At 40.0% G+C, this 19,430-nt stretch overlaps 1 protein-coding gene across 1 annotated transcript in view; it reads right to left on the reverse strand.

The window, feature by feature from the left end:
* The window catches only part of LOC131878086 (hillarin-like), a gene marked incomplete in the record, with an annotated part of 30,540 nt that extends 17,368 nt beyond the window's left edge, over positions 1–13,172 (reverse strand). The window contains 5 exon segments of the mRNA XM_059223984.1: positions 3–92; positions 2,492–3,582; positions 4,432–4,584; positions 6,476–6,851; positions 12,691–13,172. Coding sequence (XP_059079967.1) covers positions 3–92; positions 2,492–3,582; positions 4,432–4,584; positions 6,476–6,697 — 1,556 coding nt within the window.
* Positions 13,173–19,430: the final 6,258 nt, after the last annotated feature.

The following is a 19,430-nucleotide window of genomic DNA, read 5'->3' on the forward strand; positions in this document are numbered from 1 at the left end:
CAAATATCTTGACGAATTGCTTGCAAACGCCCCGTCGTTCCCGTAGAATGTCCGTTGTGGTCATGTCCTTGTGAAGGTAGTCCTTGTCATAGCTAGAAAGCAGAAAAGGCCCACCATTGCATAATGATTTAATATTCAAACATGTTAACAACGCTCCAACTAATACATAGTAGCACCAAGGTCCGGCTTTGAGAAGACAGACGGACATAATCAGTGAGTAATTGTGGAGAGTCGATCAGGATATTCAAATATGTCCAGCTTCTTTGCACTCTTGCTCGCCTCCCATACTTCGCTCTCCAATTTCCTTTCCATGTCTCGTGAACCACAGTTAAATAAAACTCATGTATGTGAACGGTGTTCTCATTTTATACAACAGTAATGATATGCAGTTTTTGAGTGTGATCTAAGGTCGATAAACGCTCACTTTGATGTTGACCTCTAGGCAGCCTGCAAAGCCAAAAGATGGAAAATTCGTGAAATCCGTTGAATTTGGACGAATATGATGCGTGAGATCGTAAATGATAGTTTTTGATAACTTGATGACTCATCGTCGATTCTAAGCGCCCAGTGAACATGTTTTAAAACCATGTGACACATGTTGAAGTGTTAAAAGTCATTGCCAGTATATACGGACTCGATGTTCTATGATGCCTAAACCTTCGCAATGTAAATATATGAACGACCCAAATTAACAGGGGAAAGAAAGCCTCAGCTACAATGGTGTTATTGAACATCACATCTGAACGTAGACAGATATCATAGTTGTATTTGAAGGTACGGCCAAGAATACTATGCTTGAGAAAAATATTTTGGAACCCTTCAGACAGATGAATTTGGTGCCAATATCCTTTGGGTGTCATATATGAAATGAAAGATTTAACTTCAATCAAAAAATGCAATTCAACTGCATTGCTTTGGTTCCCTGTCTTTTTTAATTGAAATCCATGAAGTCTATGAGAATTGAGGGAAATCTTTCTCACGCACCATTTCATTATCTCTGTCACTTAAACAAACAACAAAATATAATGACATGACAAATACTTGGGGTACGAATACACTTCCTTGAAGTTCTAAACACTATGTAAAACCTAAAAAATCTGATCCAGCAAAACATATCGAGCCAAGATCCGAGCATGGCTTTTAGAAACAATAACCGTTTTAACTCAAAGACTAACAAGGAAGGAGTAGGTCATTTTGACTTTTAAACGATATTGCTTGCATTCAAACGCGAAATCAAGATTGTCATCTCCAAACATGGGATGAGTCCATGCACAAAACCACACGTAGCTCTGCCCATTCTACCGGTGGTTGACATGGCAATGGGGACCATTTCCTGTTCATTGGAAGTATTCTCGTTTGATATCACACTATTTGATTATCATCAAAAGCAGTAGGTCATAGGAGAACACCAAACTTCAACGATATTACGAGAAAGAAGACTGACCCGGCAGCCCCTACACACTAGTTTTAATGGTACGTTTGGGCGGCTTTACTTTTAAAGCCAATACATTGGGTTGCTTTGCCTCTTTCAGTTTCAAGATTGCCATCAAGCACCAAAACATTCAGCTCTCTATGACATAGAGTTTTCCCGTGATTTATAAAAATTAGGAAACGGAAGGGCCCTTGGATAAATGATCATATAAAATTTATCGGCTAAGCGATTCTTTAACTAACCATCCGAGTGTTATCAAAAGGCAGACACTTGACTTCATTGACCAAAAGCAAAGTAAGCTTAGCACCTTAAAAAGTGTCTCTCAAACTGATCTTCCAGGATCTTGAAGCGGAGTTGACTACAGGACTACAGATCTACCCGCCCCTGTTGGGTCAAGTTTGCAAAAAATGAGATAATGCTCCTCAGAACTTTGGAACACAGCAACTCAACTTTAATTTTGTTTTTATCTTTATTACGAGGATTCTTACCTCATTGGATTTCACAGTTTTTATCATGACATTTCATCCTGTACTGCATTTGTTGTGCCCATTCTGTGTATTATCACCACGTAGACGGGTGGAGGGCGATCCCTGTCAATGCCGCGGCCGCCGTTCTACGTAGGCGTCAATCTGATAGGGGTTCCAACATAACTGGTTTTTTTTTATATTTTTGTTCAATCTTACCTTCTCCTTTTCTCTCTGGCTAACTCTACTCTTTACTGTCAAGAGGGCCCTCAAGAAGGGCTTTTTATGTTGTATTTTCGGATGAATATCTTCCACATTCGATTGCTTGCTTGACAATGAAAACCCTTGGGTGACGGGGTTTTTCTCATTCTCTCCACTGAGCGTGACTGCATTCCATCAGAAGGAAAATGCAAGGCTATTATCAAAAGAGGTCGACCCTACAAAGCTTTTCGGCCTCAAATGCCTTTAACAAATGGTTCTGACAATACAATGACAAAATATTCTGTGGGCGTTAAATGGATCTACCGAACTACCTAGATTTTGAATCGTGCGACTTTTTTAAAGACACTGCCTAATCCAATATTTGTGTACTTACACGATGTTTTCAGCCACCCATCGGAAGTAGGCTCTGGTCTTGATGAGCTCCTCAATCCCTTTGTACTTGGATTGTCCAATGATGCGGCTGTTCAGTCTCTTCACCACGGTCTTGAGGCTTTTGTACCATTTTTTGGACAACTCCACCACCCAGGCGTCGATGTCAGCAAAGACATTGGGATCGTCGCCGATGAGCTCATATTTCCGCATGGGAGATGGTACCGCTTCGAACGTGGACGACACATCCGTGATGATGTCGTTCTCGGTCTGGATGGCCACGTCCACTTTCACTAAATCCTTATTGGACTTGGTCCGTGCATTTCGGCCCTTGGCCGTGGCCAATCCCGATGAGTTCTTCTTCTCCCCGTAATTGATGCCCTCTAAAGACTCTTGGAAATGCAAACTCTTGAGCAGAGACTCGCCCACCGGCGACGAGATGTCGCCCCTGCGGCTGGTGTGCTTGGCCACAGCAATCCCAGCGTCTGAAGACAAGTTCACTTGGAAGCCCGCATCGGATTGTGACCTGAAGCTAGCGGTAACACTGAGTAACTGTTCAATGGCACGGGCGTCCGTGAGCATATCTTGAGCCGCTGACGATAGTCGGGTCGGCTTGAAAGTTTTGGGGCGAACCGCCCCCGCTTGGCGCCGGGCCTCAGCTTCAGCATGAACTTGAGCAAAGGTCAAGTCCCGCTTCTTGACGCGTACCTTGCCCACACTGTCCTCACTGAATCCCGAAGACGAGGTGTCCTCGTCCCCGGAATCGAATTCACTGGGCGTCACTTGGACACCGATCTCCTGGACCTCAATGTGGGTCTGACACCAAGCGTCATGAAGTCGGATGCGTCGACTTGAGTTCCGACGTTGCTCGTTCTTGGCCGATCGCTTGAGGAGAAAGGCCAGTCTTTGATCGGTCTGAACAATGGCATCCTGCAGGAAGAAGGCGACGTCTATACTGGTCTCGCCATTGTAGATGCTATTGGTGCGAGATGAGGGCATGGTCTGTGTCTCCACTTCCATCTTATCGGAGAGATCCCAATCGAAGGCCTCATCTTGAACGGGTTCAGTCTGAGTGGTGGCAGCTTTGAGAATGCGCTGAAACAACGCAATCGCGACACAAGTATGATACAGAGCTATTTTTATGATCCCCTCGAGGGTGAAGGACACAAATGGTTATGAATTAAACAACAAGTTCTTCTAGTTCTGGCCTTCCTGTGGTCCAATCGATTGCGGTGATATGAGGACAAGCCATTGCAAAGCTTGCTTTGGGGTCTCAAACGGACCCCGGTTGCTTGGGAAGCTCGAAGCTAATTGCCGGCTGATCTATGGGAACGCCAGGGACCTTTCTTTTTATGGACTTCGGTTGTACTCAAAAAGCACTTTTAACTAACTCTGTTCATTGGGATCGAATGACAACCGATTGAAATAGATTTTTACAACTTGGCAGGGGGGGGGGCAGTCCTACATTTGTCCTCGGGGTTTTTCAATTATGTAGGTACAAATTTCAAGAAGGAAAAATGATTCTCCTCTTAGTTAATGATAGCCCCCTAATTTAAGATGCATGCCGCCTTTGACACAATCTGACTCATACACTTTTAGAATCTAGATTACTCTTTCATCACACATATAAAAATAAGAAAGCACCGGCGGCTCCAAAACTGGCTGTATTAACGTGTTAACGTGAAAAGTCCATGCTTTTATTGCATGGACATACCTGGCAATTACGTTGCAATTAGATGTCTCAAACACATTCAACCGTTATCGTGAAAACTCAATTCTCTATTTCTGAATAAAACGCTCTCCTGTCTTTTCTGGTTTTCCGTACTTAACTTCAGATTTCTAAGTTTTAGTACGCATCTCCTTTCCACACTAGCAATTATGCATATTCTCCTTTGAAGAGAAGCGTGCAACAACTTTTAGATGGTTAACCTTGGTTTTACTCACACATATTGTACTATTTTGTATCTCCAATTGGTGGTGCAACTCGATGATTTCGGTCTCTTTTTCCTCGCCCATGTCTGTGGCGCCTCCGGAGGTCCGGATTTCAGCCTCCTCATCCCAATTGATCGTATCCGGGGAATATCGCTTGTTGGGGCCCTGAGACAGTAAAAATATCACTTCTGAAAAACGCTGAATGGGTTGAACCATTTTTTTAAAATGTTCCAGACGCTTTGATCGAGACAAGTCTGCGAAACCGAGATCGGCGTGTACAGAAGGCCAAAGGTGATTTAGATACATTGACTCGAATGCAAAACAAAGCCATTGGACGAGATGAGCTCCCCAAGCATTGTACGATAAGTATGATTAAAAAGATTTCGAGAATGGTGGAATGAAATTTCTCAAAATACAAAAAAAAGAAAAATATTATTTTACCCTTTATGGGCCTGTTAAGACGAAACTTCGAGGAGTGTAAGAATGCCCGATCTCGCTCCCCAAGGAATAGCTTGAACGCGGAAAGCCGCTGGTTACTCATTATATAAAGAAAATAATGCTCATGTTTTTGTACCAATCGAGAAATAAAGATCAGTTAGTAACTAAAACTCAAACGATACAGTCCACTAAGCTAGAGGGATTAAACTCCCCACCAGGGCCGAAAAAAGGTTTGTACTTTATGGTTATGGTGAAAAAGCTCTGCAAATGCTAATTCGTAGCTCGCTGTTTTCAAAACAAAATCATTTCGAACTCAAATTTTGTGGAAGAAAGCGACTTTTTAAAAGTGTGTTTGTTTGTTCGGAGTCAGAAGACAGCTCTCTCGCTCGGCTTGCTTCTGATGATGGGTGTCCCAATTAAGGGATATACCCGCTCCGTTGTTGCAACCAAACGTGCAACATTAATTATTACCTCACCCTCGGGAATGATCGCAGGTTCGCCCATTTAAGCTGTTAAGACAGCAACTTATGCTGTAATTCAAACACCGCAAAGAAGCTTGGACTCGGCTCCCCTGGGATAGAAGCAGGATTCGCAAATTGGAAAGCGGTTGCTCTACCAATATGGTACCCCAGCAAGCCTAATTTCTTTTTTATGTTATTTCTGTCCTTCAAAATCTCAGCTCTTGACTGCACAAAAGCAATAAAATTGCAAAATAAGAGGTAAGATCAAATATATATTTTACATAATTTCTCCTTTGATTTACTCCGTCCTCTCTTTTGCCAAGGAAGGGATTTCTTGGAATTATTGATGAGTTGATTTGACTATTTCCATATCTTGTTATAAGGCTGCAATTTGCAAAAGAGGAACATGACTTTTTCAAAAGTGACGTTGCTCAAATTTAGCAAAGAAATTGTCAATGGCTCTTTATTTGGTTACTTTACTTAACATAACATGACTATCAATTCAATTTTGTAATATTGGTCTTTATTTTTGTACTTTATGTAATGAAAAAAAGGAAAATTCTAGGCCTTTGTGGAGAAATATTAAACCTCTGTTTCTAAAAGGAATATTTAATGATAAGTTCTCAATACCAAAATATTATTACGTCCTCTATGAAACAAGGCGAAATGACAATGTAATAACGGTTTGAACAAAGGTATGGTGAAGACAGTTTTTTTAAGGCTCATGCCCCGGAGTTAGGAGGGGCTTGAGCGTTAACTTATGCGAAAATATATTTTCAGGAAAGTGTTGAGCGGTTGTTCATTCTGGGTAACGTCCAAGCCTGAACTCTGACGTACGAGCATTTAAAAAACTCGCCTGTGTTTTAACTTTTAAAAGACACTACAAAGTCAGAACACATTTCAAATTCTGGAATATATTCAATGTTGCTCGTATTGTACAATGAAAAAACAAAGGTTCATGCCAGATTATTTGTAACATTGGGATCAGTTTCAATTTCCAGGTCCTTAGGTACACCAAAAACTTATCCAGCGTGCCCGTAAATAACTCGCATTCATCTCTTATTTTATGAAATGTATACTAGCACAATACAACTGTTTCATATGACACATCCGTTGCCAACTCCCTCATGTCAATAATGGTTATAAACGAAGCTGACCTGTTTCTTAAACTTGCGCTGAGTGAAGGCCAATCCTGTGATCTTACTGAAACTGTTCACAGCATCACCACTCGCGTCTTTGGCAAATTGGGCCGCTTTTTCGATGGCGGTCGGATTCGAGCACAGTTCGAGATCCTCTTTTCTGTCCACCCGGTGGCTTGATGTGGATGAGGTTGGTGCTGTATTCGTTGTTACGCCCACCCGCCCCCGAGAATTGGTCATGATGGTCTCCTTCCACAAGTGGGACGAAGGAGGGGCGGGCCTTTGGGTACTCTGAGTTTTCCCAATGGTGGCGGGTAAGAAGGGCCCTCTTCTCAGGTTAACAATCCCCGCCCTCAAGGGCGCCAACCAATGTTATTCGTGCAATGAGTTAAATCTGCAAGCAAAACCATATCAGTTCATAGCCATCAATTTGTATTGCAACCTTCGAAAGTTATGTACGTAAATGTCAAGAACTCAAGATATGCCCATACTCTTTCCCACCAAAAATATATTCCACTTACAAGGATGCTCTTTGGATGACTTGTCAACCACAATATTTCTTTTTATCTTAGGAACATTTACATCATGCTTGTTCTGAATGGCAATTGTAAGCTGTTGCCATGCATCTTTTGACACGTATCTCGGATTTTAAAGCTGTTGGATATTATTTCAGCAATGAACATACACTCTAGTTATTGTTGGAGTGGTTATTACAATATGCTAATTAGGATTCTAAAAGGACGCCTGCGATAGTGCAAAAGTAAAAGTTAGTGTTAGGTGGTTTTTTTTTATTGGGGTGCAACATAATCCTCGTTGTGCAGAACTCATAGTTTTAGTTCAGTTCATGAGAGCACTCGAGGGGCTCAATTCTACTTGCTCCAGAACTACTTATAGAAAAACTTTTACCTTAAGTGCCATCGCTAATATCAGCAATTTGCTACCGTTTAATGAAACACACTTTTGCTATAAATGTCAGGGTAATTTCAGACGGTTTCTCCATTTCGTCAATAGACTGTTTCGCAAGTTTATCATCGACATACAGCTCACAAAGACCCCGTCGATAATGTTTGTCCGCCTGTCCAATAACTGGCCTTTGTAAAGGTATAGATTCTATATTATATATTTGCAATTGCTACCTGGCAACTTTTGTTCGGTAAACAAAAATGATCTTGCGTCCTTTCTAACATACGTTATGAAATTCTCAAACCAGTTGCTGGGGCTTCTTCACCAAGGCACATTTTGAGACTCACTCTTTTCATTAAGCAGTAAATAAAAGTGTTCTTTCACAATGCAGTGGCCTTTCAAATCACAAGTTCTTCAATTATACCGTTTTCAATCTCGTTTCCAAATTAATTTCCCTTTATAAAAGTGCGTCAAAAATTGCATTTAGCCCAGGGCCGTCCCAAAAAGCTGGCAAAGTGCAACACGATTGTATTGCTCTGTTCCTTTGTTATCTGTCCATTGCGACGCGTTCCCTATTGGCCTAAGATTAATACCCAAGATATATTGTATTCTACTCAGTAAACTAATTTTTCCCATTTTGATTGTGTTTATCAATTTCTATCAATATCCTGACCGTTCCTGGTCAAGGACTTGCTAACACCTTATTGTCCTTGGCCCGACATCCCTTCGGAATATGGGCGGTCACGTCCCTTTGTTCGGCTCAAAGCTAAAGTCCATATACGACGAGAGCTGCCAAAGGACCCGTTCAATTTGGCTCACTCACTCGACTGCATGCAATAACCAGGATCTTCTATCAAAATCTATCTCTTCCTAGTTGTGCATGTTCTGTCTACGGAGGTTGACAGAAAAATCAGCACGCACAAAAAACAGAAAACAACTCATCAACGGCAAGTTTTTGTTTAACACACCGAAAAACAAAATGGCAGACCAAATTATGGAGGGGGACACCAAACTATAAACGAGTACACACAATAAGTTATAAAGGTGGACAACAAAGTATTGAAAGGCATAAAAAACTATAAACATACATACTAAATAATGGAATGGCACACAAACAAAACAAGAACACGAAAAAATACGTTGGCAAAGTAAAAAAATGGCACGCCCAGAATTTATCTATTTTTCCACTTTTCTTGTCCCGGAGTAGTATTACTTGAGGGAGAGGGGATAACTTCATTGGCCTTTTCAAATGAGTCGCTAACGGTGATTGAAATGAGCTTTCATATTTCTAGCGAAGTATTCAGGTGCATTTTGGGTTTTCTTCGGTTTAAACAAAAAAACAAATTGATGGCAGTTTTAACGGATTGTTGGGTCCTTTACGCAACAACTGTCTGAGGACGTGACGACATTTTTGGGAGGCCACTGGCCTAATTTTCAATTCAGTAGGAGATGAAAAAAAGTGCAACAGACTACAAGTCATTAGATTATACAAACACTTTTCAAAGGATTCGAAAACTCTAAAGTAAGAATAAAGACCTAGAAACAACAAAAATGAGCTCAAAACCGCGTTTTCAACCTTCATAGTATTTTTAAGGCATATTAGTAAATAAAATCAGTGTATGCCTGTGTTTGAGTGGTACCAATCAATAAACCAATTCACCAATAAACCAATTTTTACGATGCAATGTTTAATGAATTTTATATGTGAGGGATAGATGACCTCAAACCATATTTTAATGTTCTAACACAGAACTATTTAGCCCTAAAATTCCAAGTAACCTCACAAGAACCTGCAGTGACCTCGATGTTCTTTTCTCCCTTCATCGTCTTAATGCCAAGGTAAATTAGCCACAACAACATATCCATTTTCTTGAAAAATACGATTTGCTATCTTTCCTGAGCGTGAACTGGTTACGCCTTTGTTGTTGTTTTCTTCCATGTGACAATTTCTTGGCTTTGGTGTGCCGCTTTCCCGTTTTCTTTGTGTGTTGATTCGCCTTTGTCACTGTAACTTTTGGTGAACCAATCTCTTCCCATGGTGTGCTGTTTGTGACTCAGTTTAGGAATAAAGGTTTATTCATCTGTGTTTCTGTTTTTATCTTCGATATTTTTTTCAGCCCTCATTGTTTTGAATATGAGCTATTTCTCTATGAAGTGTAAAGAAAAAAAGTTACGACTAAATGTATCCTTCACGGACCTCTAGAGATCTGGACCGCGAACGTTCTTATCTCTTAAACTATTTCTTTTAATCCAAATTAGCACCACAAGATATTGTTGAATAGATGAACTTGGCCAAGTTTGAGCCCAAAATTTTGTTCAGGAAACTCAGAAGAACACTACGTAAAATTCGAATTTTTGGCCTGCTCTTCATCAGCTACGTAGGGTTTTGACAGTACAACTGAAACGAATCACTTTACAAGTAAAAAATATAATTGAAATGACCTGCCTATAATTGAAGAGATTGACTTTTCTTATTGCATTATTTTTATTCGAAAGTGGCTAAGAGTTGCCTTGACCAAGATTTGGCGGGAAGCTCGTTCACAGTCCATATTTCTAAAAGTTGGTGATCCATTCAAGGACCAACTCGGTCTGCCAACTCAAATTCCTTGGGAGATCAAATATCATATAAAGATTAAAAGGGAAAAAAACGAACAAAGTATAACCTTTCATTTTATTAGAACTGGGGATTGCATTCGCTGTAGCGGTTAAAAAGCCCGTGAGAAAACAAGCCATCCCAAAAAAATATTTTTGACAGTGGGCACCATGGACGAAGGCAAGTGTTAACTTTTTGCACTTGCAAGGCTGCATAGAGGGCCCTTGAAAAGTTTGGGATTTTGCTTGTTTTTAGCAACTGTCAAACAAATGTTTTTGTAGACAAATATTGATTTTCATCGTTTAGTGACCCTTAACTCAAATAAAACAGTTCAGACTATTGAACGATATTCATGGCCCTCGTAGGGGCTGCTGACCCATTTCAGGCCATACTTGGAAACTTCATTGAGCAAATCACGCATTCTTTTTTTTTCGTTTGGTTTCTTTCTTTCACGGGCTTTTTGAACAACTACAGGGAATGTAATCCCCAGTACTATTAAAATGAAATGTTATATTTCGTCTATGTATTACCTTTCAATCTTTATATGATAATTGGTCTACCAATGAATTTGAGTTGGCAGACCGAGCTAGTCCTTGAAAGTAGGGTTGATCTGGAAGGCAATTTAAAAAGTCTGATTGAAAGATCCAACCGGATCAACAAGACCTACGTATTCCCTATGAATATTAGAGGGAAGCCAATTAAACAATGAAGGAGCCCCTAGAAAGAAGAGAAGTCACAGAATTAAATACAAAAATAAGTGATTCTGATTTGATGTATTGTTCTTTGAAGTATCTTCTAGACTAGGCCAATAATGTAACCATAGAATAGCCATTCAGCATTCATACAGCACAAACTCTAACCCTTTCAAATATCTTACGAGTGTTTATGGCGAGGCTATGATTCATCACGTAATAAGAATTGTTTCATGGCATGTCTGCGCTTCATGAGAAAAAATGCGCCTGACTTTCAAGCAGAAACACGTAGAATTGGTCTAACAGGTCTTGATGAGGTTTCTCCAACTTCAGCAAAACGAAATAACTTTTCTGGGAGTCTCAAGAAAAGGTCAGAGATCTAATCCTTATGACAAGTGTACGTAGGTCTTACTACTCTTTTCAAGCAGTGTTGCTTATCAACACCAGAAAATGCAGACTTTCATGTAAATATTTGTACTCCAACAATAGCAAGATTCAATTTTGGCTTGGCTTCTCAAGTAAGCAGAAATAGGCTTGGTAAGGAACACTCGAAATCTCTGAAGACTTTTAATTTTGAACTAAACCAGGTCAATAGTTTCAATACCAGTAGATTTCTATTTTGAAAATTGGGTTTCTTTTTGATACATCAAGGTGATCAAACCTTCAAAAGAAACATCATGAAAATGTTTTCCTAATAGGATGCATATGAAGTATAAGCAACACAAATTGTACTGGCTGATGATATATGACAGCACCTAAAATACTAGGTAAAACAGTGGACAGCATTCGCTCCATAACTTGATGACGAAATATTTTTTGAGCAAGAAGACTTTGTAATAGGAAATGATTCTAAACAGGTTTAGATCAGACTTCGATAGGTTTCTAACCCGAATATGTGTTTAGTTATGAATTGAGAAATGTCGGGACAGCATATATGATTTGTTCGTCTTCAAAAGCCTCTATGAACTTTGTCCCATCCCAGGTTTTAGGGTCAACTGTTGTGACCGTAAAGACTTAACGTGGGTTTTGAGAAGGTTTTTAAGCCCTCAAATCCCGGTCAATTACACTTCTCTCTACTTTCTCAGACGCTTTCATTGCTCAATTTGCTTCCCTCTAATACTCGTGGAGAATACGTTCCCGTTGACAGGTTTTAAGTTAGACTTGGACAGGTTTTTGACAAAATACCAGATCAACGCTATGCATATATACTTAAGGAGTTAGCCGTTGATGAATCAGAGATTATAAGATTGTCGTGAGAGTGATAAATTTCCATATTAAATAAAGGGGTGAGGATTACTTTTACAGCAGCGGTGAGGAAGTTCGCGAAAAAAGAACAAGATACTTTATCAGGTCTGGATGCTATATAGTGTGCGTGTATTGAATCGGCAGGTCAAATTGGCCAACTCTAATTCGTTGATGGATCAGATATTATGCGAATGTAAATACTGAGGGCTCGGAAAATGGAAAGCCAGATGCGGTCCTTTTGAAAGATAATGATTGCAATTATGCATTGGAATTTGAGAAAAAAATCCTATATTATCCCACCAGTGTAAATATGAGAAGTAGAGATGCAATTTGATATCGAATTTGTGTTACTACTCCAATTTGCTTTTGCCAACAAGTGCATGAAACTCTTCATAGTCTACATCTATTTAGTGTGGTTTCGATCCACATAAATCATATTGAAAACATTGATTCCATCCAATTGAATTGAAAACTAATTGAGCGAATCATCCAACAAATATCAGTGTATTGAGATCCGTGTTTTTGTGTAAATACCATGAGATCCACAATTGGATATACAATGTGCCAGAAGAAATGAAAAGAGGCATTGAACGTCTGTTTCATCGTAAACATGAGCTGATGCCATTTTTTATGCTCTTACGGCTTTTACTCCACATTCGAATTGAATTTGTTATATATATTTTGATATATTTGTCCTTCATCTGGGCGCGAAAAGTGATCCTTTGGCTTTAAGAATGAAACAAAAGCTAGAGGAGTCCACTCTTAGAAAGCACAGCAATGTTTGAAACACTTTCTCTTACCCATGATTCAGGGAGATGTTCCACAAACTGCACCAATCAATCGCCACAAACTATATTCCACCGGTTTCTCTTTTTCTTCGTGTCCCTTCTACTTAATTTCCATTCTCCGATATGGAAGGAACAACCACGCTTCGTTTCCACTGAGTTGTCACTCGTTTCATTAATTTTTTTTCTCCAGAAATTGGACCACCAATCGATCGATCTTCTTGCGGACTTGAATTGCCGTAGTGTGCATGCATTCGTCTGTGGGCTGGCTACAGGGATGTGGATAGCCGCATTAGCACCCGGGACTGGAGACTACAATGTGAGCGTACGTAAGTTCGTGTGTGTGTGTGTGTGTGTGTTTCAAAACTGAAGGCGCGTCGGATCTCCATGACAATTTCATAGCACCACGAACCGCTAACAATGGAGGCCTCTCCAAGTAAATGGCCTACTCTCTTCGGAACACAAGGCCCGACCAGACACAAGCTAAGCTTGTCATGAACTGGGAACGGGGGAAGAAGGAACGGAGGAAGGGCGATGAGCGACTGGTAGGGCCGAAAACAGGAGAAACTCACCTACGAAATGCTCGGGGGCCAATTGGCAATTACAAACACGTGTTGAGTACGTATTCCCAAAATGTAAGGAGCTTGGCTCTCTCGGAGTGGTCTTGAACGCCCAGGTTAACCTTGGCAAAGGCCGTGAAATGGGGCTCAATAAGGGCTGTGGACGTGCTTGCCTCATGCATTTGTCTGGGCGCTCGAGTTCAGTTACTGAGCACATGCTCATTAATATGACTGAAAACTTTTAACGCTTATGCCCATTTGGGGCGCCTGTTTTTGTTTTTGAAAAATATCTTATCGTAATCTGAAGTAATACACTTCGTTTAGGTCGGAAGTTATTAGATAAAAGAAGTTTGCGAAACACCGTTCAATTAAGTAGCTTCCATTAGTTGAAGCACTTTTCAGCGACATTGGGTCGTCTTTACGTGCATATATACTTGGAAACCAAAAGTCAATTGTCGCCTGAAACGTTGAATGTCGAAAAACAAATTTGAGAATTGAATGCAATAATTGTCAGTTGAGTCCAGAATTTTGGATTCTAGTGAAGTAAGTCTCTGATCAAGTAAATGAAATGGATCAAGGAACATGTTCTGATTGGCTTTAACTGTTATACTTGTAACAAACTTTGATTAAAACGTAATCATTAGTCTGATCACAACGTGGTGAAACTTCTTATTGTTCTTTTTTCTTTTCTATGCCTCCTCACGAACTTCTAGATATATGGACCGTGAACGAGCTTCCCGTCAAATTGGCCTGCTCTTGGTCATGGCAGCTCTGAGCCACTTTTCGAATTAAAGCATTAAAACAAGAAACGTAAGTCTCTTCAATGAAAGGCAGGTCATTTTTATGTTGTTTACTTGTAAAGTGGTTCGTTTCAAACTTATAGTGTCAAAAGCTTATATAGTTGACCAAGATTCGAATCTTATGTAGTGCTTTTTACGACATAACTTTGGACATATATCCTGAGTTCCCTAAGCACAGTTTAGGGCTCAAACTTGGCCACGTTCATCTATTTAACCAGATCTTGTGGTCGTATGAAATACTTGTTTGAAATGCAGTACGTAAACTGTATAAGAGATCTATCATTCTATCATTGTGTCGTGTCATTTATGCGATCGAACACCAACCCGAAAGAGGACGTTTTAGTGAGATTTCGAACTTGACACATGGGCCGCAAAAAAAAATATTGGTTTAGTTCAAAGTACCTTTTGATGGAGAGTGACGATGCAATTGAAGCTTAAGCAGATCATCAAGGTAAATAATGCCCATTCCAGTTGTTAAAATGCAACATTAACAAATTACGGGCGCAAATGGGGATTACAAATGGGGAGTACTGGGGATTACATTCCCTGTAGCGGTTAGAAAAGCCCGTGGAAAACCAAACCAAAAAAAAAATAAAGATTNAAAAATGAGGAGGTACGAAAGGTGTCTGATATTGCACGTTTTCAAGAGCATTCATGAGCTTTGTCCCATCCCAAGATTAGGGTCAATTCTAGTGACCGTGGAGGCTTAATGTACGTTTCGAGAGCACCTTCGAGCCTTCGAAAATCCAGGCTACCTTAGTTAAAACAATAAAGTCCAACTCTCTTCTTTCGCGGGCTCCTTCATTGTTTAATCTGATTCCCTCAAGCATTCGCAGGGAGTTTGTAGATGTTGAACCAGTGGCATCCTTTAGATCAGACATATCAGACATATTTTTTGATCAAATTACCTGATCAACCCTACGTTCAGGGGGTAAGCCAGATCTGTCAACTTTAATTCGTTGGTGTATCAAATATTATATGAGTATACAATCAAGTGAGATTAATACCTTTTTCCGTCTTGAACTACCGGCGATCCCATTCCCAGTAGAGGTAAGGAAGTCCGCAAAAAAGTGTGATTGCAAATCAGATTTTAGATCTACCTTCCTCTACTCTAAAATGCTCCCCTTAAAACTTATTTTTGTAAACTGCACCAGGCCATTGAGAGAGTGAGAAATTGGAGTACGATTTGCCACGAACTTCTAGAAATCTTTAGAAGTCCGTGGATTTGTATACCAAATGTGACATTTTATGGGATCGTTTTTCACCTGTATTAATACTTGTTCTGTTAGTATTGGGCCCATAAACGGTGTATTATGAGAACGTCCCCGAATTTCTAGTATGACGTTAGATTTCTGTCAAAGCGGCAAAGGCCCAAAAACAATGACAACTAGAAGACTTGGCAATTAATTCGATAATGGAAGAGCTATTTTTATGTCAGTGGCACAAATCGGTCGATTTTAAGTACCATTCAAGATACATAATGGGGTCTACGTTGCAAGACATGTGCTCACTTAGACATTTCATCAATAAAGGGTAGGTCATTATTGGACTACATTTAGCATGAAATTGCGAAGAATGAAATCGGAGCGTTATGGCGGACATGGGTTACATACCCATATTACATATGGGTATAAAGTTCCCTCTCTCTCACACAGAGGATGCCAAACGCCACCATTAGAAATATCATTTCATGGCGTTGTGTTCATGAGTGACCGGAATCTAAGTTTCGCCCCACTCATGAAGAAAATAGACATTCTCTAACGGCAAATTTGCCTTTGAGTGGTTTTGAGGGAAATCATTCAGATCATTTAGATAAGCCATTTTATTTTTGTTGCGTGCATCATACTTCAAAGAGGACATTAGCAAGATCTGTAATTAGCATCTTTATCCATAAAGCCAAATAGTTTTCTTTCTCTCATGCTTTGAATTTTTTTACCACTTTTTTTTACCAAGAATGTGGCATTTTCTTGATGAGAAGAACCACTTTTAGTTGTGCGAAAAACCTTGCTAAAATCCAGAAAAATATATTTTTTGCTCAAAAAATTTTTTCGTCACTTTTCGTTGTCCCCTTCAAAGTCCTAGAGTGAACTTTTGAATGAGAATATCATAAATACAGTTGCATCAATTTTTACTGTGAGGTTTTTCTTCAGAGTTTGTGTTCATTAGTTTTCCTGCATTTTCAATTTTTGCGGAAAGAAAATCATTTCAAAAAAATTGCTGGAACATACCCTGTCAAAGAGTGCAAAATATAATTGAATTTTGAAACTGAAATCCTTCATGACCACCATGAAGAATTTGTTTTTCTTAAAAAGGTAGCCTTATACTAACATTTTCGAATTCATGTTAGAAAATAATCCCAGACCAGCCTTTCGTTCAAGAGTGCCCTAGAGCGGCAAATTCGTACGCATTGTGCGACCAAATCTTTCATCAATTTTGGCTTCCGGGAAACTCATTCCCCTGGATCGGCATAAAAAACCCGAAAAGAATGGTGTAAAAAAAATCAGTCTTTTTGCATCGATTTGGCACGACCTAGCATCGACGGGTGAAAAACCCTGACCAGCCTTTACAATCCCAGTAACTCTTATGTTAATGTTACTTAAAAAGTCGCTCCCCGTTTTCTCGAGTCAAGGAAAGACGTATGTTGTATCAGAGAGTACAGTCTTAGGCGAGCATTTACTCGAGGACTGGAAGTGTCGGTACTGCCCGCCCGGGCTAGGGCCTAAAGGATGACGCATTTTTTATTTAATAGCCAAAGATGAATATATGTTCAAGATAGTTGTTGGAACGGATGCGAGCCACATATTCATTAAAGGAGTCCATGTAAACGGCGACACCTTAAGGCCAACACAATTGTCGTATATATATGATATCCAAACACCTTATACAAAGAGAATATTCAAGGTTCAGTTAATACGTATTATTGTGTCCTGCTGTGTCCTGCTGTCCAACATCTATGCGGGACTCAGATGCTCCATTCGATCTTACTACTTTACTTCCGTTGGCCTTCCGCAGGGGGATCCACTATCGCCAATTCTATTCAATCTCTATGTATCCTTCAAATCAATAACATCAAGACGAAGGCCATGGTTTTCCATAAAGGTCGTCTGGCTCCCACCTGCTTCCATATCCACCATAGTCCGATTGAAATCGTCAATAGTTTGAATTATGTCGGTTTCACATTCTCCACTCAACTCTCCTTCACCAACCATCTCAAATCATCAATAGTCAAAGCCAGGGCCAGGATCGGATTCATGTACAATAGACTTCCTATCAAGAATCTCCCCCTTCCAATAGTTCTTCAACTCTTCCGGACCTGCATCACTCCAATTTTCTTTTACGGTCTTTACCTTTGGCCTCCCAACTCCGCCTAATCCGCCCTCAAATCCGCCGACGCCACCTTCACCAAGTTCCTCAAACGATACCTTAAGCGTGCCCCAATATGCCAACAATGCATGGACGCATTTTCTATGCGAAACCGAGCCCCTCACCATCGGGCTGGCAAGGTTAGTTTCCAACAGTGTTGGGAACCTGACCTTTCCGGAGGTGATGTCCGGACACAAGTTGTCCTTCCCGATCAAGGACTTGTTAACACCTTATTGTCCTTGGCCCGGCATCCCTTCGGAGTATTGGCGTTCACGTACCTTTGACCGGCTCCCGACCCAATGCCATCAACGACGGGAGCTGACAAAAGACCTATTCAATCTGACCCACCCACTCTACTGCAATAACCAAGATTTTCATCATTTATCTCTACCCACCTGTTTATGTACTATCTGCAATTTCCCTCTTCACTTTTTCCATGTGCACTTAACCAATCCTAGTCAAACTCACTGTGATATCATCCTCTAGTCAACTATTTTAAAAGTCTTTCGGAATATTACATTTGGTTTTTATTTCACTACTCCCTCCCATTATCTTCTTAAGAGATATGATTTTTGCCTCTCACATTTCTGCTCTTGAGAGCATGCGACTTTCTGAAGTCAGAACGATAAGCGCATACGCAACCATGAAACTTCCGAAATAATAATCACACCCTTACAAATGTGAGTTAGAGACTAGTTTGGAATTTCGGTCCAATTATTTTTTGCTTGAAAGTTACACGCAAAACTTGAAGAAAAATGGAAAGATAAGGAAAAAAGTAAAACAAATATAACACAATCCTTTTTTGGTCTGTATTTTCACAGGCCTTATTAACCATTTTACTACCTTCACTAAGAAATGCAATCTATTGTACTATTAGAATAAACAATCATGATGGGTCAAACTGTTACCACAAACTTTTTAGCATATTTGGTCTACCGACGAATTTTGAATATGGGGTTGAACAGGAATGATCCTCAAAAATTTGTCCACGTCTGACTTGGAAGATGTTACCGTATCAACAACGTCCAATACTCTCTACAAATATTAGTGGGAAGTAAATTAAACAATGAAGGATCCCCAGAAAGAAGGAGGAAAATTGAACCGGAACCTCTCTCACTTGAGGAAACTGCACTATTGACCACACCACGTCTCATTCCCATTGACATCCCTCCAACTAGCATTGAAAAAATGATGTAAATGCATTAACCCTTTTAACAACTCTTGCCCTCCTCTTCTTGACTGAGCCTCATTCTCGGAAATCCATGTGGTTAAAGCTGTTTGAAGTCTCCCAGTCAGTGGACTAGGAATGTTCAGGATTGTTCAAACTAAAATCAAACCCTTGAATTGGCAATGCCATCCACATTTCTTGCAATATAATGCTCAAAAGTAGGTCATAGTCCTAAAAGGGTGCTAGTCCTTGGCAGTGAATTCAAGCCACGGCATGACCTTAACATTGGATAACATATTGGCAGTAATAAACATGGGACCAAATATTTTGGCTTCGTTGCATTTTAAGGGCCTAGGGCGAAATTTTCTCGTCAAAATCAGCCAAATATCTCCCAAAAATGGTGAAATAAAGAAAATCAATTCAGTTGCTTTGAGTGCAAAATCCCCCATGACTCGTGTGCTGGATAGCAAGCAGGGTGGGCATTTCATTTTTGGACACTTTTGTCCATCCCTTTCCAAAAGTGTCCAAAAATGAGGGTGGACAAAAGTGGACAAAAGGGGACAAAAATACGAAACTTTAAAGCTAAAACTCTAAAAGAAATTCTGCTTGAAACCCAATTTTTTGCTTCAAAAATTGCTCATTGATGGTTCCAAAAGCAAAATAAGTCTTTAAAACCTTTGTCATGTGCCTCTGACATGAGCCAAAAAGCTATTTGAAAGACAGGTTCTCAGCTCTATTTCACCTAAGATCTATTCAGGATTGTTAACTTTTTTGTAACAAAATTGTTGTTTGAAATGATGAGTCAAAATGTATCTCCTCTTAAAAAGACCAAAAACTGAAAATTGAACATCTTACCCAATTGCG

This window comes from Tigriopus californicus, chromosome 3, assembly GCF_007210705.1.
Source record: "Tigriopus californicus strain San Diego chromosome 3, Tcal_SD_v2.1, whole genome shotgun sequence".
Classification (NCBI taxonomy): Eukaryota; Metazoa; Arthropoda; class Copepoda; order Harpacticoida; family Harpacticidae; genus Tigriopus; species Tigriopus californicus.